The 27,653-nt window shown below is 53.1% G+C and overlaps 1 protein-coding gene across 1 annotated transcript; it reads left to right on the plus strand.

Annotated features, from left to right (window-relative positions):
• The first annotated feature begins 1,204 nt into the window (after positions 1-1,204).
• Positions 1,205-27,582, plus strand: RAB20 (RAB20, member RAS oncogene family). The gene is made up of 2 exons (XM_060636699.3): positions 1,205-1,711; positions 26,538-27,582. Exons 1-2 carry the CDS (start codon positions 1,540-1,542, stop codon positions 27,068-27,070), a joined length of 705 nt encoding a protein of 234 aa, XP_060492682.1. The 5' UTR covers positions 1,205-1,539; the 3' UTR covers positions 27,071-27,582.
• The last annotated feature ends 71 nt before the right edge of the window (positions 27,583-27,653 follow it).

The raw sequence follows: 27,653 nt of genomic DNA on the forward strand, positions 1-27,653 counted from the left end.
ACTGGGGTCGTGAGGAGTGACCGATTCTAGAAGATTTTCTACTCTATGGAGGGGAGGGTGGAGTCCAGCTCCCAGGAAGTTGAATCCATGGGTTTGTGGAAGTTCAGCTGTTGATAAGATTGCTTTTTTCTTGTAAATGAAACCGACGTTGACTCAAGTCCTGCCTGCCTGCGACCTCTGTCAGTAAACCACTAGTCGTCCCCTCTGGCAAAGCGTTAACATTAAGGCAGTTGGGCGTTCCCGGAGGAGTGCTCTATTCTGCCTGACTCAAGTTATGTGTCACTCAGGTTATAAGGAAATTGAATTTTACCTGCATTTCTTTTTGCCTTTGTCCCCCACATCAGGAAGCAAGGCAGGTCTCTGAACAGGAGAGGCAGGAGTTAGGAAAGGTCCCGCTCCCCAGACTCAGGGGGAGGGCGGTGCGGTCACACCTCTGCACACCTGCACTCGAACACCTGCTGGGCCAGGTCCTGTTCCCCCTTTACGGCGACCTGCGGCACACACAGTGCCCTCAGCAAACCACCGACCCGGATTCAAACTAGAGCATCGAGTTCCGCCTCAGCAGTTTTTTTCTAAACTAAATACCAAATCCCACACGCTGCACATTTTAGAGGAGTTTCAAGGTTTACTCAAAAAGGAGGAGAGATTTTGGCAGCAGCCACGGCAACTGACAAAGGCAGACTGTGACTCCCAAGTTTCAACCGGTCACGGCCGCGCACCTTTTCAGATACAAAACCGCGCAAACGATTTCTTGCAAAAGTGCAGAAAACAAAACAGAAGCGACCCTGGAGGCGCCCCTCCGCGGCCTCCAGCTCCCCGAGCCTCCGCCACGAGGCTTTTTTCAGACGCTCCTCGAAGGTGAACTTCTCCTAACTGCCTTGACCGGTGGCTACATTTGCGCACCCGCAGATCAGGGGACCTGCGCGGCGGGGCGAGCGGCCCTCGGCCGGTGGCGCCGCGGGGCACCTGCGTGGGGGAGCAGCTCCCCGGGCTCCGCTTCTGCGGCGGCGAGCCGCCCGAGCGACCCCCAGGCCGCGCCCCGCCCCAGCCCCGCCGGCGGGACCCGAGTCCGCCGTCCAGCGCGGCGGCCGAGGGCGGGGGGGCGCGGCCAAGGCGGGGGCGGGGTCAGGGGCGGGGCCGGGAGGGGCGTGGACGTGACCAAGGGGGCTGTGACCACGGGGCGTGGCCTGGGGGCGTGGCCGGGGCGGGATCCGGGGGGACCCAAACGGGTGCGCACTGCAGCGGTCTGGAAGCCTCAGGTGGGCGCCTGGTTGCGTTCCCCGCTCCTGTCCGGGCTCGGACACGTGGCTCCTCTCTCGCCCTCCCAGGCGTCTGAGCGGGAGGACCCCGGCGGGTCTCCGCAAGTTCGGGGTCCTCGCAAGCCCTGGTCCCCGCGAGTCCGGGTTCCCGCGAGTCCGGGTCCTCGCGAGTCCCGGGTCCGAGCGATCTGGGGGCGGCGGCCAGCTGCTCCAGCGGCTCCCGGGGCACACGGGCCGGACGGGCACGGAGAGCAGGAGACGGGGGCCTTCCTTCGGGAAGATGAGGAAGCCCGACGGGAAGATCGTGCTTTTGGGGGACATGAATGTGGGCAAGACGTCGCTGCTGCAGAGGTACATGGAGCGGCGCTTCACGGACACGGTCAGCACGGTGGGCGGTGCTTTCTACCTGAAGCAGTGGCGCTCCTACAACATCTCCATCTGGGACACGGCAGGTGAGGGTCGCCGGCACCCCCCGGGGCCACTGTCTCGGGGCTCTGCGGAAGAGGTGCTTCCGGTAGGAGAGAAGCATCCCCCAGGACCAGGGTCTCCTAGGGCAGGAGTCCCCAGGGCAGGGTTCCGGTGCAGAGTCCCGCCTTGGCACGACATGTGACCCCATCTGGGGGGGGGGGGTTAGACCCCTAGTCACAGTGCGAGGCCGCCCTTGGCCCCTCTCTGTCACTACTTGTTCTGTTTTGCTGGCGGGGAAACCGCTCAGCCACTGGGTAGGTCTTAGGGACAATATAGGTGACTTAAAAGCACCCCGGGCTTCGAAGAGAGAAGCCCCTGTTGTCTCCTGAACCTATGGTGGCGTCTGGCTCCTGAGCCCCAGGGTCCTGTGCTAAGCCTGCTAATGGTAACAATGGTAACCAGGTTCTCATGAACGTGATCTCATGTGATATCCATAACAACCTTGAGGCCTGAGCAAAGCTGGTAAATTACCCCTTCTTTATAAAAGAGGAAGTTGAGCCGCCGAGCATTCCCTGCAGGGTTTGGGGAGGGGGAGAGCAGGAAGCAGGCAGAGCTCAGGTCTCTCCTGGGAGTCCTGAGCACATCTGCATTTCCCACCAGGGGAATCATCTGCTTGATATCAGTGCTTGGGATGAGCTGGTATCTGCCATGGAGGGGTTTGAGGTAGTTTTCTGTAGAAGCATTTTTAAGAGAAGTAATGAGTTATTTTTTAGCGCATGTAGCGTTTGTGATTTTTCCAAAGTAGGGATGGGGGTCTTGATTTAGGCTTTCAGTTTGTTAGCCCTGCAAAAGTTCACTGGCAATTATAGTTATTGCTGTAGTGGCTATGATATATATAATATATTGCTATAATAGCCATTACGATAGAATTTATCTCCTTCTCCATGAAAAGGAACAGAATGCTTGAAGTAGGTAAAGGAACTGTAAATAGGATGGCAAATTTTCAGTGAGCGCACCTTCTAAAAGCCTGAAATTTGGAGGTCTGACTTTTTTTTTAGGCCAGCACTTGAAGAAGTGATCAGTATATACCCGCAGCTCCTGTCTAGAAAACTTAAATTAGTAGCTTGGGCGCACCGTTCTGCTGAGTGAACAAACTTAGAACTAGTTTTGTGTTTAAAATGGAATTCATGAAGTCAACCCATGTGCATCTACCCTTCTCCCTCCATCCTGCGTTTTCTCTTTGAAATTTTTTTAATGTTTATTTTTGAGAGAGAGCGAGAGAGAGGGAGAGAGGGCGAGCATGAGGAGGGGAGGAGCAGAGAGAGAGGGAGACACAGAATCCGAGGCAAGCTCTCCGAGCTGTCAGCACAGAGCCCGACGCAGGGCTCGAACCCATGAACCGCGAGACCGTGACCTGAGCAGAAGTCGGAGGCTCAAATGACTGAGTCACCAGGCGCCCCTTCATCTGCAGTTGTTTCTTGTTGTTTCTTGTGTATTCTGGCGGTTAATGTCTGACTAATCGATTTGCAACTGTGCTGTGGGAACAGTCTCCCAGGTACGAATGTCCCGGTCCCTGCTCTTCTCCAGCTCCAGGCTGCAGGGAGGCTCCGAGGTCGTTTACATAGGCTGACTTTCTAGCACTAAGCGCTGGTAGGGACAAAACACAAACTCTGGAAGTCAGATCAGATGAAAGTGACTTGTCTGTCTGGTGTGCCGCTGGCCCCTCAGATCCTTCAGCTGACTGGTCGTCGTTGGTGTACAAGAGGATAGCGTGGGACTGGTGTTGCGGTCCCACACCGAGAAGCCCTGTAGCGGCTGCTGTCAGAGGCTGACCCTAACCGTGTGGCGTGGGGTCTCTGGGACGGGAGCTGACCTTTGGTGTCGAGCAGGCGTTCCCGGCGTCAAGGGTGTATGAAGTAGCAAAGTGATTTTGACTGGCCACTTTCTTCAGCGACCAGGACGTGATGCAGCCGGAATCTTGAACGCCGGGGGATTTTGTAAGACAGCAGATGTCATGTCCCAGACGTGCCGTCGGGCTCCCGGGGGCGGCGACTCATTTCCTGGCTGCCGCTTTCTTGTTCCTGGAACTCAGCGTGAGCTCGGTCAGCCTCCCGGGGCAGTGGGGGTGGCCGGGCCGCGTGTCCACATTGCTGCCCTGTGTACACAGGCGTAGGGTGACCGAGGCTGGCGTTCAGCAGTGACACGGGCCATCTCTGTGCCTGGCACCCCAGCCACTGTGGGGTTATGGGCAACTTGGAAGGAGATGCCCACATGGGTAGAGTCCAGGTACCTTTCCTTTATCTTTGTTGAATTCTGAAGGGGAGGCTACTTTCTTCCTCCTCTTGCCTTGTTCTTGAACTTCCTCTCCATTCCACAGACGTCCTTTGTTAAAGTTGTTCACTTTACTTTTTGTAACCAAGGCAGAGGATAAGGACCCACTGGAGGCTGGCTGAAGGGTGCCCTTGGTCACAGGAGGCGGGCGGGGTGGAAGTGTGGGGTGTGCGGGGTATCAGGACACCCGAGGGTAAGGCTGAGAGTTGGGTTCGGAGAATCTCACTCTCGTTCTTTCCGACAGCGAAGCACCTGGCGGCTTGCAGCTGGAGAGGGGAGGGGAGATGCGCGAGGCCGGTGAATAGGTCATCTTACTCAGTGACACAAGAGGCCTTCGGAGAGGGAAAGATCACTTCCAGGTTAGGGACGGGGCAGTGGAGACCGGCCGAAGCTGAGAAAGGTCCAGACTTTGGTCCTGTCCAGGCGCCCTGCATGCATCGCCTTGGCCCTTCCTCACTCTGACGCTTGCCTGGTCGGGCAGACAGAGGTGAGGCTTTCACTGCGAAGGTTGGGTGAGTCCTGGGAGCAGAGGGCGGTTGCCCGGAGACGAGAGGCGCCCCCGCAGAACCGCCACCACTCTCCTCTCCGTCATTTCTTTGCCCCGTCTGAGCAGTCTGAAAAGACGTCGCCCGTCATTCAGCAAATGTAAACCTGGCCCCTGCTACAGGGCTGGGGCCGCTGCTTCCGCGGGCCTTCAACCCCAGAGGAGGAGGTGGGGCACAAGGAAATGAGTGGCATCATTTCACATCTGGTTATTGTCTTGAAGAAAACACAGCAAGATGGGGAAGCGACCGGTGCGCCCCAAATAAACTGCACCCGCAGGGCCCGGGAAGGCTAGACGCCCCTCATTTATTCCTCCCTCAAGGCTGTAGTCCCTGGAGGGGGGCCATGCGGCTCACTTTTGCACCCCCACCCTCTGTCCTGGGAAGACAGAGCACCTAGTCCCCTTTCCTCCACCTCCGGGGAGCAGCTCCCATTTCCATCTGAGCTCCCACTGCTCACACGCTTACCGTCCACGTTTCCTCCTGCCGGCTTGCGTGGCCTCCACAGATGACACGGGTGTTCTCTACCCTCCCTGCCTCTCCGAGGCCTCCCCAGTGGGGCTGGCAGTAGCCGTGTCCCTGCGGGTCTGTGCCAGGCGATGCGGGCTCTGCCGTCTTGACTTCTTCCAGCCTCTGCCGCTGCCCGGATCCGGAGCCCCGCCAGCTTTGTCACAGCAGCCGCTTTGTCATGGCACCGAGTCTGCTCTAGGATTTTACTGCTGCTCCGACAAGTGCCACCCACTTAGTGGCTTAGAGTACAAGGCTCAGAAGTCCTACCTGGGTCTCACCGGGCTGGAACCCAGGTGTCTGCAATCCGTGCTCCTCTCCGGAGGCCTTGGGGGAGGGTCTGTCCCCTCCCCCTTTTCCAGCTCCTGGAGCCTGCCCCCTCCCCCCCCAAATTCCTCATCTTCCACTCCCAAGGCCAGTGGTGTCTGTCATCCTCGCTGGGACCCTGACTGTCGTGCCCCCTCCCACATTTAAAGGACCCCCGTGATTTACCCTGGGTTCATCCAGCCAATCTCTCAGCTGGTTAGCAACCTTGACCACCCCCCCCCCCCCCCCACCCCGGCCATGTAACTGAACATAGTCACAGGCCCCAGGGGCTAGGACTTCTTTGCCAGGGAGGGAGGCTGTCATCCTCGGCCGGCCGCAGCCCCTGACCACGCGTGTGATTTGGTGGCTCTCCTCTCTCTCCACCTCCTTTTCCTCATCTATAAATGGGGACAGTTGTAGCACCCGCCTAATGCGTTGTTAGGAATCAATAGGTTAATATTGGCAAAGTGCTTGAACAGCATCTGGAATGAGGAAGCACAGTGTTCGTGTTTAATGAGTAAACAGCTATCCAGTGCTGCGCGCTTCTGGCCACGATTACCACTGGCAAGCATGTCACCGAGGGACAAGAGCGGCTTGAGTGGGCCCCCAGTAAATAATTCTGCACTAAATGGAGAGCTCAGAGAGACGGGGATTCCGAGCAGTTGGTGTTATGACGATAGCTTCATACTATATAGTGTGACTGCTTTGTTCTTTTTTCTCTGGGTTTCCTTGGCTAATTGGGATCTTTTGTGGTTCCTGATAAATTTGAGTGTTTTTCCTACTTCTATAAAAAAGCGTCACTGGAACCTTGACAGCGATAGCATTGAATCCAAAGGTGACTTTCGGTAATAGTGACATTTTAACAATATTAATTCTTCCAGCCCGTGAACACAGAGTGCCTTTCCATTTATTTGTGTCTCCTTCAATTTCTTTCATCAATGTCTTGTAGTTTTCATCCCAGAGATCTTTCATGGCATTAAATTTATTCCTAAGGATTTTATTGTTTTTTTTTTAAGTCTTTTTTTTTTTTTTAAGGGGCACCTGGGTGGCTCAGTCAGTTCAGTGTCCAACTCTTGGTTTTGGCTCAGGTCGTGATCTCATGGTTCATATGTTCAAGCCCTGAGTCAGGCCATAGCTCACCCTCTATCTCTCTGCCCCTCCCCTACTCTCTCTCCCTCTATCTCTCTCAAAGTAAATAAACATAAAGAGAATAAAGTCTTTTTTCTTTAAGTTTTTATGTATTTTGAGAGAGAGAGAGAGAGATTGAGAGTGAGTGCATGTGCAAGCGGGAGAGGGACAGAGACGAAGAGAGAGAATCTCAAGCAGGCTCTGTGCTGTCTACACAGCCCAAACCCTGGGATCACGACCTGAGCCGAAATTAGGAGTCAGATGCTTAACTGACTGAGCCACCTGGCTGCCCCTATTTTATTGTTTTTGATGCTATTGTAAGTGGGATCAGTTTATTTCTTTTTCAGAAATTAGTCTATGGAAATGCTACTGATTTTTGTATGTTAATTTTGTGTATTGTATTCATTGACTGGATCTCACAGTTTTTCTGGTTGAGTCTTTAGGATTTTCTCTTTATAAAATTAAGTCACATGCAAACTGAGGCAATTTTACTTCTTTCTTTACCGTTCTGATACTTCCTATTTCTTTTTCTTGCCTAATTGCACTGGCTGGCACTTCCTGAACTGTGGTGAATAGGAGGGGTGAGAGTAGACAGCCTTGTCTTGTTCCTGATCTTAGAAAATAAGCTTTCAACCTGTCAGCGCAGAGCGTGATGTTAGCTGTGGGCTTGTTGTGGATGGCCTCTGGCATGTTGCGATGTGTTCTTTCTGTGCCTAATTTTGTTAATGATTTTTATCATGAATGAATGTTGAGTTTTGTCGAGTGCCTTTGCTACGTCTATGGAGATGATCATCTGATTCTTCTCTTTCATTTTATTAACGGGACATGTCCCATTGATTGGACTACCCTTGCATCCCAGGGTGGCAGTTGGTTTTAAGATCATTCTCTCGAGGGGCGCCTGGGTGGCTCAGTTGGCTAAGGGTCTGACTTTGGCTCAGGTCATGATCTCAAGGTATGTGAGTTTGAGCCCTGCATCGGGCTCTTGGCTGTCAGTGCAGAGCCTGGAGCCTGCTTTGGATTCTGTCTCCCTCTCTCTCTCTCTGCCCCTCCCCAGCTAGTGCTTTCTCTTTGTCTCAAAAATACATAAAAACATTAAAAAAAAAAAAGAACTTTCTCTCGAATAGCTTCAGTGCAGCCCAGGAGAAGATGTTGCTGTCCTGGGTTATGAAGTCATGGTGCCTATGACGTTAGCTCAGAGGTCTTGGCTGCCTGTGCAGAGCCCAGGGCCTCGGCCCGGTCTGAAGGATGGGGTGGCACACAGTGAGGATGCCAGGTGAGTGCGCCCTCCTTGAGGACCGTGAGCCCCCGTCATTTTCCTTCCACTCTGGGTAGAAGCCACGGCCCCCTACCCCCACATTTAGGCAGCTGCTCCTACATCCGGGGAACTGTGGCAGGGATGCTTGTCCCAAGTGAGGTGGGTTCAGGTTGGAAAAGATGGTGGTGCCGTGGATGAGCCCGAGGGTGGTCTCTGGGACAGGGACCACACCGTTGCTCATCCTTGATACCTTGGACTGGCCTGTGAGGGCCATGCGGTTTGGACAGCCTCAAGGGATGGGTGCAGAGCAGGTGCACAGCCTGTGCAGAATGTGGAACCCACGGTGGAGGACTCAGATCTCAGCAGAATCTCTTACCTATTCCCGCCTGCTGAGTGGTTTTGGTGGTCCTGATACCCTCTGCCCAACAATTGGTATTTGTGTGCCGGGACAGCATCTGGGGAGCTACATCCGCTTCCTGTGGATGAGCAGACCGACCGGGCCCTCCCTGGTCATCATGAATAAAGTTTTATTGGCACACAACATGCTCTCACACTGTCCTGGTAGAGCCCCGTTGTTGCAATAGACACCATGTGGCACCGAGAGACGAAAGTGCTTACCCCCCTGCCCCCCCCCCCGCCCCCCCCCCCCCCCGCAGAAACTAGGCTGACCCCCCGTTTCGGTCACCTTGAGCGCAGACTGCTTCTCTAAAAGTCTTTTCTCTGGTTGCAGAGACTCCCCACAGAGTCGCACATTTTGCGGCGATTGAGGGAACCCTGATCAGTTCCACTCAAGCCGCGGCCACGCTTCCCTGTGGGTCCTTCTCGGGGCTAGATGCGGATGCGGGTGGGGTCGGAGGTGAGCTCCACGCGGGCCCTGACAAAAAATAGCTCTTGGAAAAATAATCTTAGTTTACATTCGAGATCCGGAAGTCACACCTGCAAAGCCTGTGTTGTGGGGGAGCCCCTATCTTTGGAGGTGGATCCGCATCTATACCGCTACCGTGCACTTTGAGTGGGCGCCCTCCGTGTGCACGGCCTCTTGCGCAGAATGCCTGTGTTTTCTCGGTCAGAAACAGTGGCCTGAATATGAATGTGGGTACTAAGACAGGTGGAAGGGAGCCGACCCCGGGTTCAGCAGGGCAGACAAAGCGCCATTGTGCTGAGTGACTCCAGAGCACAAAGCGAGCCTGTGAGCAGTGCGCGCGCTGGGAGTCAGCCCAGAGTCCGCCTGGAGGGGGCGCCGAGGACTCTGGGGGTGGGAGAGGTATTTTCGGCTGGTTAGTGTGGTGTCCATTCAGGAGAATTTAACTAATTCAGGTCAACCATGCTCGTTAACTAAGCCTGATCGCATCTAGCGTCTCTGGAAGATAATTCCAGGCTTTATCATTTCAACTCGGACTTGCCTGTCCTCTTGCTTTGTCGGGACTTCACATAACTTCCCTTTCTGTGAAGAAGAAATCTTACACACAGTTGCCCACATGTGTACAGACACACAAGTTTAAAGGGCCGTTCATTCTTTTTTTTTTTTTTTTTTAATTTTTTTTAATGTTTATTTATTTTTGAGACAGAGAGAGACAGAGCATGAATGGGGGAGGGGCAGAGAGAGAGGGAGACACAGAATCGGAAGCAGGCTCCAGACTCAGCCATCAGCCCAGAGCCCGACGCGGGGCTCGAACTCATGGACCGCGAGATCGTGACCTGAGCTGAAGTCTGACGCTTAACCGACTGAGCCACCCAGGTGCCCTAAAGGGCCGTTCATTCTTAGAGGAATGGCTTTGTCACCTGCTGACAGATTTTCCCGGTCCTGCTGTCCTGTGCCCGCTGGCCGAGGAAGATCCCAGCATTCATTTCTTAATTTTTTTTAATGTTTATTTATTTTTGAGTGAGAAACAGAGACAGAATGCAAGGGGGGCAGGGCAGAGAGAGAGACACACACAGACACACAGAATCTGAAGCAGGCTCCAGGCTCCAAGCTGTCAGCACAGAGCCCGACGCGGGGCTCAAACCCACGAACTGTGAGATCATGAGCTGAGCCGAAGTCAGATGCTTAACCAACTGAGCTACCCAGGCACCCCAACCAGCATTCATTTCAAAGGTGGAGAGAAGGCAGGCCAGCTCGGGATTTCTGGGTCCACAGAGTAACACAGTGGTAGGCTCCCTGGGTTCTCTTTTTGCCTCATTTATCCCAAACTTGGAGCTGAAGAAGCCAGCAACCCAGAAATGCCAAAGGGCACAGACAAAACAAAACAAAATTAAAAGCCTGTTCTTCCACCAAAGGATCAGGAAAGGGGTAGCCTAGTGAGGCAGACCTTTTCAACAATAACTGTTGTACTCCAGTCAAACACTCAGAAAAACCGGGGCACCCCCATCCCCATCATCAAGGTAGGAGCCGGGCTCATGTCCCCACCAGCTGCTGAGGAGCCCTCCCCACCGTGTGCCGGTGGAGGCTGCATGGGGAGTCTGGACTTCTGCCTCCACCGGCCCCAGTCCCGGCCCCCCCCCCCCGCCCCCTGGTCCCCCACTGCTGGGGTGAAGGATCCAGCTCAAACGGGAGATTTAAGTGAGACCCAGTATCTCATAGCATAAGACAGAAATGTCCAGTTTTCAATACAAGAGCCGCTCTTTGTACAATCACCCGGAAGATCTGTAGCAGAGTCGAAAGCAACAATCACTGGATGCCAGTCCAGAGCTCACATAGATGGTGCAGTGACCAACAAGGACTTTAAGGTGGCCGTCCTAAGCATACTTCGGGGAACAATCCGGAGCCCTTAAACCCAGGAAACAAAAACAGAGAGCCTCAGCAGAAACAGATTTAAAGGAGACCCAAATGGCAATTTCTGAACTGAAAAAAAATGCGATAACCCAGATAAGAAGCTTAGTGGATGGACTCAGCAGCCCAGCGGAGGGGAGAGAGGAAGGAGCCGCGAGCTAGAAGACAGGGCAGCACACAGCACCCAAGCTGTACTACAGACAGCAGCTGGGGGAAGTGAGCAGAGCGTCAGGGACCCGAAGGCCTGGAGAGCCAACACTGTGCCGTCAGAGTTCTGGAAGGAGAGGAGGGGAGTGGGGTCACAAGGGGCCACCAAGGGAAGAAATCTTGGAAGCAGCCAGAGGGGAAAACAAATCAGAATGACAGCCGGTGTCACATCAGACACCATGGTGTCAGAAAGAGGTGGCTTCTGTTTTCAGGTGCTGAAAGTGAAGATGCAGAATATTGACACATAATTCTCGTCCGTCGTCAGTCCCAAACAGTGACTCTGGGAAGACGTGGTTCTTTAAAAAAAAAAAAAAAAAAATTATGTTTATGTTTTTTTTTTTTTTGAGAGAGAGAGTGTGAGCAGGAGAAGGGTGGAGAGAGAGGGAGACAGAATCCAAAGCAGGCTCCAGGCTCCCAGCTGTCAGCACAGAGCCTGACACAGGGCTCGAACTCACGAACCTTGAGATCGTGATCTGAGCCGAGTCGGATGCTTAACCGACTGAGCACCCAGGCACCCTGGGAAGACTTAATTTCTGTTGCGTTTGCACCAACATTGACTTGGGACTTTTAACTTGTCCTGTTCTTTAAGTTATACCTATAAATGCTCTTTCATACTTAATATGCTATTTAGGCAAACCTGGGATGTCCCCCCACCCCCCCCATGAATTTTAAAAGCTTCTGGCTTTGTAGTTTAAACATTGGCAACAAATTTTGTATAGATAATAGCTTTGGTTTTTGGCAAAATTGTCCTGGTTTTGTTTTATTTTTTAGTAAGGCTTATTTTTTTTTTTTAAGTTTATTTACTTATTTTGAGAGAGGGAGAGAGATCAAGAGTGAGCAGGGGAGGGGCAGAGAGGGAGGGAGAGAGAGAATCCCAAGCAGGCTCCGCGTTGTCAACGCAGAGCCCGACGTGGGGCTCGAACCTCCGAGCTGTGAGATTATGGCCTGAGCCCAGATCAAGAGTCGGACGCTTAAATGACTGAGGCACCCAGGCGCCCCTTTCCTATATATTCTTCGAAAGTTCTTAATTTCATTAATTAACAGCCTTTACAGGCGTCAAGAATCCATCCTGGGGTAGAGTAACAGTTACACCTCCTACAGGAAGCCTTTTTGTTCAGGTTATACCAGAGACGCATGCCTGTATTTGAAAGTAAACGTTCAGGAATAAAGAACAGATCGAATGGCATGATTTTGACACTGTGTTGGCCCATGAGCTACCATGGGCCCTTCAGGGACCCCGTGTCACCAGCCTCCCTGAGATGAGGCACCATCACAGATTGTGGCCAAATAATAGCTGCTGCCTATGTAGCGCTTACTGTATACGCCAGGGCCGTTCCCAGCTGTGTGTGTAGCGCTTACTGTATACGCCAGGGCCATTCCCAGTTCTGTGTGTGTAGCGCTTACTGTATACGCCAGGGCCATTCCCAGCTCTGCGTGTGTAGTGCTTGCTGTATATGCCAGGGCCATTCCCAGCTGTGTGTGTAGTGCTTGCTATATACGCCAGGGCCGTTCCCAGCTCTGTGTGTGTAGCGCTTACTGTATACGCCAGGGCCGTTCCCAGGCATGTGTGTAATGCTTGCTGTATACGCCAGGGCCGTTCCCAGCTCTGTGTGTGTAACAATTGCTGTATACGCCAGGGCCATTCCCAGCTCTGTGTGTAACGCTTACTGTATACGCCAGGGCTGTTCCCAGCTCTGTGCGTGTAACGCTTGCTGTATACGCTAGGGTCGTTCCCAGCTCTGTGTGTAGCACTTACTGTATACGCCAAGGCCGTTCCCAGCTCTGTGTGTGTGTTAACCACAGGGTCACAACCTGGGTCAGTCTACACAAAGCCCGGAAGTGGCTGGGCTGGGCAAACTGCCCAGGGTTTCTGCAGTTGGTCACCCAGCCTTGTGTGTCCTTCACTGAAACGACATCTAGTCTAAAGGGACAGTGACCTTGTGAAGTGCTCTGTGCCAGGCGCAGTCTGTGCCTACACACGACGTGACGATGTGCCAGCGTGCCTGTGAATGTGGACGCGGTGTTGCACCCAGCAGTGGTAGGATAAACATATCTCCGGGGCCGCCGGGTAGGGGGGCGCTCAGTCGGTTAAGTGCCCGACTTCAGCTCAGGTCATGATCTCACGGTTCGTGGGTTCAGCCCCATGGCGGGCTCTGTGCTGACAGCTCAGAGCCTGGTCTGCTTCTTATTCTGTCTCCCTCTTTCTCTGCCCCTCCCCCCACTCGTGCTCTGTCTCTCAAAAATAAATAAACGTTAAAAAAAAATTTTCCAGCCTTTGGGCCACGGGTCTCAGGACAGGATTCGTGCATCAGCAGGCCTGTCATCCACTCTTTCCCACGGGGAATCTCCCGAACCTCGTACACCTGTCTTCATGTCTGAGATAGCACTCTCATTTGTACCGAGCCGGTAGGCAGTATAGCGTTCGATCTGTCCTTGAGACAGAGGTCCCGAATCTGTCACTCCCCTGACTCAGCGGTGCTGTTTCTGGGCAATCTTGTTCGAGAAGGGCCGGTGGGACGCCTGCTGGGCACCGTGGGCCCGTCAGCCTCTCTTGGTGACCGTCCAGGTCTCCGTGTCTGGGTCCCAGAGCAGGACAAGCACGCCCTGTGGTTTGTGGCACTGAAGGTCATCCCGTCCTGTTGGCAAACTCCCTGGGTCCAGAAGAGCCTGTGTGCCGGGAAGCCACCCAGGGCTGTGCCCCGCACGCGTCAGTGCCTTGCTGTGCCCTCGCTGGAGGTGGAGTTTTTGCTCAGAAACAGAAGGCCGATGTGTGACCGCGCGTCTTGTGGAAAGCCGTCGTCTTGTGGCGTTTCTTGGAGTGACGCGTCCCACCTGAACAGACTTAGCCGTGCCCACCTTTCCACGCACAGCCGCGCTGGCGGGCTCAGCAGATTTTTATTTATTTTTTAGCTGAATCAGTTGGGATGCTTTTTAATGAGGATTTGTCCTTTCTGTCTCTGAGTTTCAGTGACCTTGTCCTAAAATTGTGGTAGAGAACCTGGTTTACAGGGTTATTCTGAAGCTTAATGAGGATTGTGGATGGGAGGGGGGGCACATGGTGGGTCCTTCCTTTCCCTGGTGCAGAGTAAGAATGCTCAACCTGTGTAAAGGGGGCAGGGGGCAGGTGGCCAGGTCTTTCCCTGCACCTTTCTAGTGGCTTTTCTCTGACAGGCTAAGGAATGACTTTTGGGATTACTGATGGGTGTGGTTTGAGTTGGACATTTAATTTTTATGTATTTTGCCATATGTTGACTTCCAGCTTCAGCTGAAGACCAGACTATCACTGTTTCCACGGAGTCAGATTATCCAATAGGAATAAAGAATTAAAAAAATGGTAACAATTTTGGCCAAAGTCCAGGTATGGTAATCATTAATTGCTTAAACATGAAGAATGGTGGATGTAAAGAGGCCCTTTTCTTAACATTAAAGGGCTTATTTTATAGTCTCTTACTGGGCCCTTTTCACATATTGCTTTGTGCTTGTTCTTGGGGGGGTGGTGGTGGTGAGGGTTTTGTTATCCCCCCAACTTTGCACTCTCAGTTCTGTGCTCGTCCGAGCTCGAGGAGTCCGGTGTGGCCACCACCAAGCGTCCTCTCATTCTGTGTCCCAGGCTGAACACTCAGTTGGTGTGAACCGTCCATTCACACACCCAGTCAACACTGCGCACCTGCTCGGGGGCTAGCAGTGACCGTGGTGGTCTTTCCTCCTGGGAGCTGAGTCGTGGAGAGGGATGGTGGCTGACAACTTTGTGCTTGAAGGAAAGGGTGGGCTGGTGGAACGGCACTGATCGGCCCCGGTTTGGACTTGAGGGTGTGGTGGCTTGTTGTCCCCCGTGGAAAAGAGAGTTCTGCCTCCTTTGCACATTAACTGCCTCATCCTCTGTGTCTTTCTGTAACGTGCATCCTGTGTTTCGCAGTGTTCCCATTGTGCGTCCTTACACGGCTGTCTTCTTGGCGTCTTCAAGACCTCTGTCTGCCTCCCTCATTAAATGAACTAAATAACTAAGTAAAGAAATAAATAAAGATCCTGAACGTATATTTACTAAATTCAACGAACTAAATAAAGATCCCAAACGTATATTGACTTTTTCTTTTTAAAAGTAAGTTCTAACGCCCAACGTGGGCCTGAACTTATGACCCCAAGGTCAAGAGTCGCATGCTCCACCAACTGAGCCAGCCAGGCACCCCTATATTTACTTGTCCCCCTAAATTTTTATTTAAATCCAAGTTAGTTAACATACCATGTAGTATTGGCTTCCGGAGGAGAACCCAGTGATCATGTCTTACATATGACACCCAGTGCGCATGCCAGCAGGTGCCCTCCTCAGTGCCCATCACCCTTCTAGCCCATCCCCCACCAGCTCCCTCCAGCAACTCTCAGTCTGTTCTCTGTGTTTAAGAGTCTCTTATGGTTCACCTCCCTTGCTCCCTGCCCCCCGCATATGTTCATCTGTTTTGTTTCTGTTTACTTTTTTTTTTTTTAATCTGTTTGGGAGTCATGATTTTGCCCTTCCTTGAAAATTGCCTTTTAACATGTTTCAGAGTAGAAATTGCTTAAAAAAGTGCTTGACCAAATATCCTAATGCTTTTCCTAACAGAATTTAGAGGCCTGCCCTTGCCGCTCAAACCCTTACTGCCTGGCATTTTCTTACACAGACCAGTCATTCTGCTGCTGGTGTTAGGAGCAGCTGACTTCTTGGGGGCCCTTGAGCAGCTGTGTGAGCGCTCTGGGCCTCTGCTTCCAGATCTGTGAAGTGGACACCCAGATAGTGAGGAGAACAAAGTGCCCGTGTGTGCATGTGTGGGTACATGCGTGTGAGTGCATGTAGGTGTACGTGTATGTGTGCATGCACGTGTGTATGCACGCATGTGTGTGCACGTGTGTATGTGCACATGCTTGTGTGTGTGCACGCACGTAGGTGTACGTGTCTATGTGCATGCATGCGTGTGTGTGCACACGTGTAAGTGTGTGCAGTGCATATGTGCATGTGCATGTGTGCACGTAGGTGTACATGTGCACACGTGTGTATATGCATGCATGTGCATGCGTGCACGTGTGGGCACATGTGCGTGCATGCATGTAGGTGTATGTGTGCATGCCCGCGCGTGCACAAGATGTTCTGCCTGCACTTGGAGTGGATCTCAATCGAAGTTTGAACTGCTCTCACAGCAGTTCTCAGAGGGAGTGAGACTTGGTTAGCAGAATCAAGGACACTGGTCAGGACACTGAGGCCCCTGTGTCAATAATGGAGCACAGAGGAAGCAGTTCTCCTAAACCACAAGAAGCCAGACTGAGTGGAGGATGTTTTAAATGCTTCCTGAGTTTATATCATAACTAGAACTTACCTTTTTAAGTTTATTTATTTATTTTGAGAGAGTGCATGTGCACACGAGCAGGGGGAGGGGCAGAGAGAGGAAAATCCCAAGCAGGCTCCTCGCTGTCAATGCAGAGCCTGATGCAGGGCTCAAACCCACAACTGCGAGATGACGACTTGAGCCAAAATCAAGAGTCGGACTCTCAGCCAACTGGGCCTCCCCGGCACCCTCTATCCTAACTGGAACTCTTCTGCTGTGAGGATCTTGCGTTATGAGTAGCTGGGAACAGTGTGTGATTCACCTATCACAGGGCCTTGTGAAGTAGCAGTGTGGTCCCCTGCAATTGTAGAGCATCTGAGGACACTTTATTCCCACTTTTCAAGGCGTGTTGACCTACTTGCTTAGCTCTGCACCTTTTCCACAGCAGCTGCGGAAGCACATTCCAAACCGAATTTTTTCTAATCTGATAAACTCTGGTTGGTTACCTCGTAGCCCAGGTCCCTGCTGCTCAAGAGTGAAGCTCTAACACCTGGTGAGTGGTGCCTTTCAGCTTTCCTGGGTTGAACCCCCTGCAGCCCTCTCCCCCTCCCCCTGGGGAACTAGGACCGGGTGCAGAGTCTCAGGAGAAGGCACTGGAGGGGTGGAGTGTAGAAATGGCAAATGCAGGTTTGAGTTGCATCGTTGGGTTAAAACTGTATCTGGTCCTGGGTTGATGAGAGCTGCCCTGGATCCCTCAAGGTTTTACAGTCTTGCTTCCCAGAGGGAGGTCTGTGGGCTGGAAGAATCCAGCAGAATCCAGGCCCCACCGAACCTCTTGAATCAGAATCTGCATGTAAACCACATCACCAGGTGATTCTTGTTCCAGGTGGACAAGAATTACTTTGTGTTTGCTGCAGCTACTGTAGAAATGAGCTGTGAAGGTACAGACAGGCAGGGATTCGGCCATTTGGGTTTTCCGGTGTTCTTAGTAGGTGCTTTGTTTTACGTACAGTTCTATGTCTCTGTCCATCTCTGTCGTCTACCTATGCTCTTTCTACCTATCCTCTCTCTTTCTCTAAGTATAGACAATTTTTCTTAAAACTTTTTTTTAATGTTTAGTTATTTTTGAAAGAGAAAGAGACAGAGCATGAGCAGGGAGGGGCAGAGAGAGAGGGAGGCACAGAATCCAAAGCAGGCTCCAGGCTCTGAGATGTTAGCACAGAGCCTGATGCAGGGCTCGAACTCAACAAACCTTGAGATCATGACCTGAGCCAAAGTCAGACGCTTAACTGACTGAGCCACCCAGGTGCCCCAGACAATTTTTCTATTGTGGTAAAATACACAGAACAGAATTTATCACTTTAATCAAGTGTATAGCTTGGTGGCACTGAGTACATTCCCATTGTTGTGCAGCCACCATCATCTCCAGAACGTTCTCCTCTTCCCGGCTGAAGCTCAGTACCCATTAAACACCAGCCCCAGGCCCCCTCCCTCTGGCCCTGGTGGCCCCCCTTCTGTGTTCTGTCTCTATGAATTGACTGTTCTAAGTAATTATTTAGAAGTTTTACATTTATGTACACTATAATATTCTATTTAAATATTAAACGAGCTCTAACAAAATATTTCAATGTGATTGATTTCAAAGGGCTTTTGCACCGTTCCATGGGTGAAATAATTTCCAGGAACTCCCAGGTTGACCCGCCACCCGCAGAAGGCATTTCTGGTTTACGGTATCTGTCAATGAATAATGTACTTTCCAGGGACTTCTGTGAGAACATACCCAATCTGTTGAGCAAGGGATAGCTAGAGGTTGTAAACATCTAGCTGTAAACATCTATCTGGATTCCTTAGAATTGCTCAGAAAAGGTTTAATGTGCTTCCCTCGGGATGGAATTAACAGAAAAGCAATTGTTCTCTGCTGTGTATTTCTCAGAGGACTTTATATTACAGAGAAGAATAAAACGTTGTTCTGGATCGCAGAGCTGTTAGACATAACTGGGGTATTTACTGAATGGGCTACTCTAGATAAGAGGCTATTCTAGATAACTTGATATTTCGAGAAAGCTCTCTAAAGTTAAAGAGTTTTCTTCATACGCTGTTTGCAGTTGAGTCTCGACTTTGAAACAAGTTAAAACTTGCTTTAAAAAATCTGAAATGGGGGCGCCTGGGTGGCTCAGTCGGTTGAGCGTCCGACTTCGGCACAGGTCATAATCTCGCGGTCCGTGAGTTCGAACCCCGCGTCGGGCTCTGTGCTGACAGCTCGAAGCCTGGAGCCTGTTTCAGATTCTGTGTCTACCTCTCTCTCTGACCCTCCCCCATTCATGCTCTGTCTCTCTCTGTCTCAAAAATAAAATGTTAAAAAAAAATTTTTAAAAATCTGAAATGATTTTAGTCCCCTGCTTTAATAAGTAGAGAATTTAGCAAATAATTGAATTTTTCTTTTTTCTTTTTTTAAAAAAAAAATTTTTTTTTTAACGTTTATTTATTTTTGAGACAGGGAGAGACAGAGCATGAACAGGGGAGGGTCAGAGAGAGGGAGACACAGAATCCGAAGCAGGCTCCAGGCTCTGAGCTGTCAGCACAGAGCCCGATGCGGGGCTAGAACTCACGGACCGCGAGATCATGACCTGAGCCGAAGTCGGCCGCCTAACTGACTGAGCCACCCAGGTGCCCCAATAATTGAATTTTTCTTTGTTAATCTTACTCTAAGAGTTAATTATCACAGGACAACAGAATATCTGTTGGAGGTAAAAGAGATTGGATTAAATATGTTGGTATGTGAGAGGTTTTTATTAAAAGCTAAATCTGTTACGTAAGTGTATTTTCTTTGGAATTGCCTTTTTCGTAATATTAGATTGCTAAAGATCATATCTTTATTTGAATTACTTGGTTTTATTACTGAATTATTTTTAGTACACTCCTGTCGGAGGAGAGTGAGGTAATTTGAGAATTAAGCTCTAGTTATTATTATATAACCTTAGTAGTTATTTCAGAAAGCCCAGTTGGTGAGTCACAGACAGAGGATTAATTTAGGTGCAATTAATTATTTGGTTCACTTGGGCATATGACACGTTCGCTGTTTTTGGTTGTCTTCAAATTATCAAACAGAAACAACAGAAATGACACGCGTGCGGGTTTGGGTAAAAGCACAACGTGTGTAAACAAATTCATTTTTCTGAAACACCCTTCCTATGCCCCATATGTTGTTATTCTATTAGTTGGAAATCATTGTGGGTTTGGGCAAGATGAAAACGCCTCCTGTAACAGGCTCGGGTCTTTGTCTTTAAAATGTTATTTAATCCCTTCTTTTGTTGGTGTAATTTATTACTTGGTGTTGGGCTTTTAATTCTTCCTTCTGGCAGAAAAAAACCCCATTAATATGGAGTGGGGTTTTTTTCCTTTTAAATTCCTACTCTTTGATGTCCAGCTGATGGCTATTGGCTCGGGTCTTTCCCTGCAGTTTCTGGGAGGTTCTGTGAGCAGACGTGTGAGCGAGACCGGGCTTCGCCCTGCCCGTGGAAGGGCCTGGACGGACAGTGCGCGGTGGTCCCGTCTGTCTGAGAACAGTAGACGGTTCATTCCCACCCGTCCACACTGCCGCCTGGCTGGGAGGGAGCGTCTGTCCCCCAGGGAAGCCAGTTCTTCAGATGCCGGTGTTTCACTTTTTGTGCTTACCTGGCCTCTTTGGGGCTGCTCGCTTTCTGATAAGAGGATGACAGAAACCACCCCGTTGTTTCTTCTAGATTTTGAAACACTGGCATTCTTTTCTCGAGCCCTGAGCCTCCCCCTGAGCCATGCTCGTGTAGGATTTGGAGCTGGCTCCTGGGAGCGGGGCCTCTGGACCCTGATGGCCGTGGCCCCGGCCCGCGTGCGGTGCCCGCAAGGTGACCGAGCGTGTGCGGGCTGTGTGCAGTGCCCACAGAGGTACGTGCCGTGACAGTGTTGCTGCTGGGGGTTAACACCCCGTGTTGTCGCATAAGGGCCCGAAGAACACGTGGCCAAAGCAGCCCCCCACTCAAAGGGTCTCCGTCCCCTGACCTGACCCTCTTCGGATGGGTCACGTGTGCTTCTGACGACAGGTGTCGGTACCGCTTCCCTCGTGGTGCCTCCGGGTGGATAAGCGTTAGTGTCTCGGCGGTTACCCCCTCTTCTTTCTCGAGTTTCTTCAGCAAGACGGGCAGTCGGACCGGGGTGCGCGCTCCTTCTCCGGTCAATCAGATCAGAGGCCCGAGTTCCTTCCCAGAGCAGCGTCCGCTCGGGCTCAGCTGCAGGACGTGTTTTCAGGAAGCCGGCAGATTTGCTGACCTTGCTGGGGACGCTCCGTGTGCGTGGGCTGGGGCACGTGCGGTCACTGCCGTCGGAGCCCTCCTGTCCGCTTCTCCGCCGTGGGTCACTGCAGGGCACAGATGCCCAGTTTTTCTCCTGCGCGTGGAGGGGGCGGGAGAGGCCCCCGCATGTGGGTGTGCTTTGGTTCCGTCTGTGACTCCTGGCCTCTGTGAGAGGCGAGGCCTCGGCCCGTGGCCCTGTGGCCTCCGTGGACCGAGTCCTGTGGCTGCCACACGCTGGGCGGCTTGCAATTCCCGGTTGCATCCCCGTCCTGGATGAAGGTGTTCTGGATCCCGACTTTGGAAACCCTGTCTTTCCCGTGTTTACTGTTCGGGTGTTGAAACCCAGGCAGGGAGGCTGGTGTGTTTGTGGGTGTCCACTCTGTCTCACAGGCAGCACAGGGGCTCCCCTGCTGGGTCTATGTGTAGCGAGGGAGGTGGTGGGGCCCGGGAGCGGGGCGGACCGTCCTCAGCGAAGAGGTGAGCCGTTTGGGTCACGGCGACCCTCGCCACTGCTGGGAACCCCTCTCAGGACACTTCCCCTTTTCCTGTGGACAAGTGGCCAGTGAGCCGAGAGAATTCCTTTTTACTTTTTTAAGTTGATTTATTTTGAGAGAGAGACAGAGCGAGCGAGGGAGGGGCAGAGAGAGGGAGAGAGAGAATCCCAAAGAGGCTCCATGCTGTCTGGGCAGAGCCTGTCGCGGGGACTGATCCCACGAACCGTGAGATCATGGCCTCAGCCGAAATCCAGAGTCAGATGCTTCACCGACTGAGCCACCCGGGAGCCCCCAGATTCTTTTTTCTCCAGGAACTTTCGGTCTTTGCTCTTAAGGCCTTCAACTGATTGGGTAAGGCCCACCCAAGTCACGGAAGGCGATCTACTTAAAGTCAGTTGATTGCAGATCTCAAAAAATACCTTCATGGCAACATGTACACTGACATTGGACCATGTAACTGGACACCACAGCCTGTGGCCAAGGTAACCACACGCAGGTATTGCGGGGGTGGCAGACTGGAGCCTCTGCGTGGACAGTGCGTCCCTGGATGAAGTGTCCTTGGGTCTTCGGTGCGTGTATACTGTAGAGGCAGCTGTGCCCGGCACTGGCCCCAGACGGCCAGGCCCTCTTCTCAGCCCGGGAGGACACATGCTTCCTTTTTCTCATTGCACCAGAAGAGCTTTAAACGTCTGTGCTTTTGTGAACATTCCTGGGGGTAGCTGTTTCCACGGGCCATTCTCCAACCACACTCACAATCCGTTCAGGACAAATAAATAAACTAAAAAAAAAAAAAGAAAAAGAGAAAAGAAACAGCTTTCTGATTCTCACATGTTAGTGACTGGCTTTTACTTGACTGTCACCTCTGGCTGCACATCACATGCGCCAGGGAGCTTCTGAGAGGATATTGGTACTGACCCCCCCCCCCCCCCCCACCGTCACATCCTGTTTTATGGGCTCTGGGGTGAGGGGCCCGAGCATCACTATCATTTTGGAATTAATGAAGCAGTACATGCACATGTTTCAAATGTGCAGCCCGCGTCGCAGCGTGATTTCTGACAGCCACACCATGCGTTCAGTTGCTTCCGACCGTGGAAGCAAGAACGAGACCGTGTTCAGGGTAAAAAGGGTGGGCGGTCACCTGGCCCCAGGACGGCTGCAAATAAAAGCGAAAGCAATGGAGCAGTTTGTGTCCTGTGGTCCAGAGGCTGCCCGGGATCCCTGCGGGCCGCTCGCCGACTTGTGTCCCCGGGGCTGCTGGTGGGCGGAAAAGCTCCGCTGATCCCGCGCAGCAGCTACGGGACGAGGCGCCCCAGAACGGGAGAAGGCCATCTCTGAAAGTAAGGCTCGTCAGTAAGACAGGGTAGGGGACTGGTCGGCCTCCAGAGTGGCCAACAGGCCCCGGAGACAGTCTGTAGACGTGCTGATGAAGAGACCAGGATGCGGGGGCCTGGGAAGGTGTTTATCCTTGGGTGGGCAGGGCTCTGACCCTCCGTCTATTTAAGCAGCACCGACGCGGGGCTTGGCGGGAGCAGGTGCACGTCTAGGTGGTTCCTGTCCCGGTTATGTCCTCTTGCACGGCCGCCCGCTGGCGGGACTGCCCGCGTTCCAGCGATCGGAACAGAGGCCCAGCTACTTGCCCAGGGTCATACTGTGGGGCTGTGAGTGCGGATAGTCTGTGCTTGGAGCCACGCTCTCCCACGGCTGGTTAGACCACAGACTGCCCGGTACCTGGGCTCCCGGCTCCTGCGTGCGTGGGCCCCTTGCTGTGCTCTCTGGTCTCAGTTTCTCCCTCTGTAAAATGGGGGGAGGGGGAGGCCCCCTTTGTGCGGTTGCTGGGAGGACCTCGTGGCTGTGTCCACTGTCCTCATGCCGACCCCGCTTTCTCCCGGTCACTGCCCCTCCCCCTGTCCCCTGCCCCCAGGTCCTGGCTGCCACCGACCCCTACTTGGAGTCCACCAACCGGTATTTGTCCCGTGACTGGCTTGTGGCCCTTCTGTGTTCCCTGCAGCATTATTCACAGTCCCTAAGGAATGGAAACACCCCAAATGTCCTTTGACAGATGAATGCATAAAGAACACGTGTCTGTGCGTACAATGGAAGATTATTCAGCCTTAAAAAAGAAAGGGTCTGCATTATGTGAGTATGTGGGCGAACGGGAGTGATTTGCTTCACGGACAAGCCAGGATTCCTGGACAATCACATGCGCTCCCGGCCCCCAGCCCCTGCGGACCCCCATGGCAGGGGCAGCCCCGGCCGCTTCCTGGAGGCGTAGGAGGCTGGGCCCCTCCCCGGACTCCTGCCTCCAGCTGGCTGGCAGGCGGTCTGGCGGGGCCAGTCCAAGCCTGCAGCCTGGCTTCCCACCTGGCCTGCGGTTTGGCCCTCGCTGACCCGCACCCCCCTTGGCTGGCACAGGTCAGCCGCTTCCCAGGCGTCCCCAGAATCGGGCCACAGGGCTGTTAGTTCCTCAGTGTGAGCCAAATAGAGGAAACTCCCGGACTTCCCAGAGCCTCGGCTGTGGAGCTGGCGTAGGGATGCAGGCTGGGGCAAGTGGGTGAGAGAGAGAGAGAGAGAGAGAGAGAGAGAGAGAGAGAGAGAGAGAGGGAGAGAGAGAGACACCCGCCTGGTGGCCACGGGAGGGGAGCTTGTGCGCTGCTGGGTCCCGCCGCCCACGTAGGCCTGGAGCAGGTGTTTCCCATGTGTTAACGGGAGCCTGACCTCACAGCCCAGCTGCGTTCACAGACCTGCAGAAAACTTACGAGGTCTGGAGTTCAAACACCGTGCGAGGCTCACAGAGCCAGTTCTCAAAGGCCGAGTCTTAGGGAGCCACCCCTTTATCGTTGCTGTGTCTGGATGCCGGAAATGCCGGGGCTCCCGCTGGCACTGGGCCAGGGCTAAATTCAGAACCTCTGTTCCCGGTGCGACTACCCCGTGCCTGTGTGGGCACCGCACTCTTGTGACCGCCTACCTGCCGTGGATTGTGTCTAAGCCAGAATGTAAGGATTTCGGGTACAGAAACCGCTCACTCGAAAATTCTTTGGTTGCCAGGCCGCCACACTCTGTGTCTGCGTTGGCTCCTGGGCGAGTGGTTGGGTGATCAGAACAGCAGCTCTCGTCTCCTCTCCTTTCAGGCTAACGTTTGGGATTCTTCCATTCTTACTTCCTTCATTACTCTGAGTTTTTTCTTGGTGTGTCCGTATTGTTTACTTTTTTAGTTTTTTAAAGGCAAATCAGACATTTTTGTCTGGAAAGGAAAAGTATTTTCGGCCTGGGCTCAAACACAGTTGCCTTTTTGTCCCCAGTGAAGTGCGTAATAGACGGACAGACGGTCCCCCCGGGATAACTGGAATGCCCCTTCACTCTCCCCTCCTTGGCCTTGTGGGCTCTGGCATGTCGGGCTGGTCACCTCTCCTGTTGGAAGATCTCATGATGCCCGGATCGTTCTAGATGATTAGTGTCTGAAAGGAGAGTCCTAGTCATTGGTGATGGTGGGGAAGCATATCTTTCTTTTCTTCTTTGTTTATACATTAAAAAAAATTTTTTTTTAACATTTATTTATTTTTGAGACAGAGAGAGACAGAGCATGAATGGGGGAGGGGCAGAGAGAGAGGGAGACACAGAATTCGAAGCAGGCTCCAGGCTCTGAGCCATCAGCCCAGAGCCCGACGCGGGGCTTGAACTCACGGACCGCGAGATCGTGACCTGAGCTGAAGTCGGACACTCAACCGACTAAGCCACCCAGGCGCCCCTGTTTATACATTTTTAAAAATGTTTGTTGATTTTTGAGAGAGAGAGACAGCGTGCAAGCAGGGGAGGGGCAGAGAGACAGGGAGACACAGAATCCGAAGCAGGCTCCAGGCTCCGAGCTGTCAGCACAAAGCCCGATTCGGAGCTTGAACTCACGAACCGTGAGATCATGAACTGAAGTCAGACGCTTAGCCGACTGAGCCAGCCAGGTACCCCCCCCCTTTTTTTTTTAATTTTTCTTAGTGTTTATTTATTTTTGAGAGACAGAGAGAGACAGCATGAGCGGGAGAGGGCAGAGAGAGAGAGAGAGAGGGAGACACAGGATCCGAAGCAGGCACCAGGCTCTGAGCTGTCAGCCCAGAGCCTGACGCGGGGCTTGAACTCACAGACCACGAGATCATGACCTGAGCTAAAGTCGGACGCTCAATCGACTGAGCCACCCAGGCGCCCCTCTCTTTTCTTTTTAACTAATGCCTGCTGTTGCCTGTTTTAAAATTGGTTTTTAAAGACTTCTTGACCATCGTCTCCCAGGGTGGGTCCAGAAAGCGACGGGAGAGCACAGCTGAGTTTCTGCCTGTTGGCACGGGGCGTCGTTTCACGGGAACTTGTGATGAGACGATCTGTGTCAGGGCTACGTCGTGCTGATGCTCACGGGCAGGAAGGCTGTTCTGTGGGTGCTGGATTCCAGAGCACACGCCGCTGGTCAGCAGGCGGCCCTGGGAAACTTGCTTTCTGGCACATCTCTTTGACCTTCAGCATCTTTGCAGGGCGGGACACGTCCCTCCAGCCCCTGCCAGACCGGGCCTGGGCGGCACCTTCTCCGCCCCTCCCCCTCCGGATCATTTTGGGGGGACATGTGGGGCCTTGCTGGACAAGAGGGGCGCCCTGGCTTTGGGTCTGGCTCTGTGCGAGGGGAAGTCAGCTGTCAGGTGTAGGTTCACGCCGTCTTTCTCAGCAGGCTGCTCTCCACCCGGAACTTAAAGTGAGGCAGTCAAGGCCATTTCAGAATAACTGGGGATTGGGGTGGCAATTGGTTGTGTTGCTTTGGTCATTTAGCTGAATGAAAACAGTGGTTTATCGGCAGAGGACATGTGCTTTATGTGAATATACGTGTGTAGGTAACAACCTGCCTTCAGCCCATGCTCCTGAGACCCCCCGGGCCAAAAGTTCTTCCTTTCTTTTTTGTCAGGGATCCCTTTCTACCAGGTAGTGTGAGCCCATGACCCTTTCTCTGAATACTGGATTTAAATGCATGCAGGGGCGCCTGGGGGGCTCGCTTTCGATCTAACTCAGGTCCTGATCTCACAGCTCGTGGGATTGAGCCCCGCCTCGGGCTCTGCACTGACAGTGTGGAGCCTGCTTGGGATTCTCAATCTCTCTCCCTCTCTCTCTGCCCCTCCCCTGCTCATGCTGTGTCTGTCTGTCTCAAAATAAACAAACTTAAAAAAAAAAATGCATGCAGTAAAATTCAAAGCTTCCCTTGGAGACCAGGCTTCCTGTAACAGCCTGCCCAACAGCTGTCGTTCCAGAGCAGGGGGTGGTGCCCCCGGGTCCCTGAGGGCCTGGACACTCACTTCTTTTTATTTTATTTTTTAGTGTTTATTTATTTTTGACAGAGAGAGAGAGAGAGAGAGAGACACACAGAGCATGAGCAGGGGAGGGGCAGAGAGAGAGGGAGACACAGAATCCGACACAGGCTCCAGGCTCTTCGCCATCAGCACAGAGCCCGAGGCGGGGCTCGAACTCACGAATCGCGAGATCCTGACCTGAGCCGAGGTCGGATGCTCAACTGACTGAGCCACCCGGGCGCTTCTAGGGATGCTCATTTCTTTGTGCACGCCAGTGTCTCGATCAGGCCCAGCTCCAGCCGCACCTGCATTCGGGGTACGGCTCCCATCGTCCCTCTGGGGTTGCCGACCTCAGACGAGAGATAACCTGCCTGTCTCTTTTCCTCTTCCGGCCAGGGCGGGAGCAGTTCCACGGCCTGGGTTCCATGTACTGCCGGGGAGCGACCGCGGTCATCCTCATCTACGACGTCAACCACCCGCAGAGTCTGCTGGAGCTGGAGGACAGGTTCCTGGGCCTGACGGACACAGCCAGCACTGACTGCCTCTTTGCCATTGTGGGGAACAAGGTGGACCTCGTCGAGGAGCCGGCTGCAGAGGACCAGGAGAAGGACGGGAGGGGACCTGGGGTGGCTGGGCGTGGCGGCGAAGCACCCAAAGCGCCCAAGCAGGTGCAGCCAGAGGACGCGGTGGCGTTGTATAGAAAGATCCTGAAGTACAAAATGCTGGACGAGAAGGATGTGCCGGCCGCTGAGCAGATGTGCTTTGAGACCAGTGCAAAAACCGGGTACAACGTGGACCTGCTGTTTGAAACCTTGTTCGACCTGGTGGTGCCTGTGATCTCGCGGCACAGAGCCCAGGGGCCACCGCAGACCGTGGACATCACCAGTTATAAGACGCCCAGACAGACCCCATCTGGGTGCTGTGCCTGATGCATGGGGGCGCCGAGCCCCGGGGTACACGATCGGCCAGGGGATGACCAGCGCGGTCGGAGGGTGGGTGGAGAGCCCAGCGTGTTCCTTAGTGGGGCCGCACACCAGGAGGAGGTCCCGGGGCCAACGCCAGCTGGTGGTTTTGCAGCCGCTGGGAATGGTCCCTTGGTCTGTGTCACTGTGCCGGGAGGTCGGGGGACAAGCGAATCCCCTGCAGAAACCACTCTTCTGAGCCGAGATGCCCAGAGACCGCTGTCCCCTGCTGCCTCTTCCCTAACAACCTGGCCTTGCCGGAGGCCGTGGCCGGGCTTTGGAGGGCACCCGGCGTGGCCCCCGCACCACTTTTATGTTGTTCTCAGACATCAGTGCCTCCTGGATCCTACCATTTGGTACTTGTGTCCTGAGGTATCACGATGATTCTGGACATGTTAGCTTCTCCGCAATCAGGAATCCCTGCTTCGACGTGGGTGCAGCCGTATGAGTGCGCGTATTATTAAAAAGGATTATAGGAAGACCCTTGGTGTGGAGTCTGTGTTGATTTAGACTTTATTTTCACTGCTGGTGGGCCCCTTGCCGGGGCTCC

Source organism: Panthera onca, chromosome A1, assembly GCF_046562875.1.
Source record: "Panthera onca isolate mPanOnc1 chromosome A1, mPanOnc1 haplotype 2, whole genome shotgun sequence".
Taxonomy (NCBI): domain Eukaryota; kingdom Metazoa; phylum Chordata; class Mammalia; order Carnivora; family Felidae; genus Panthera; species Panthera onca.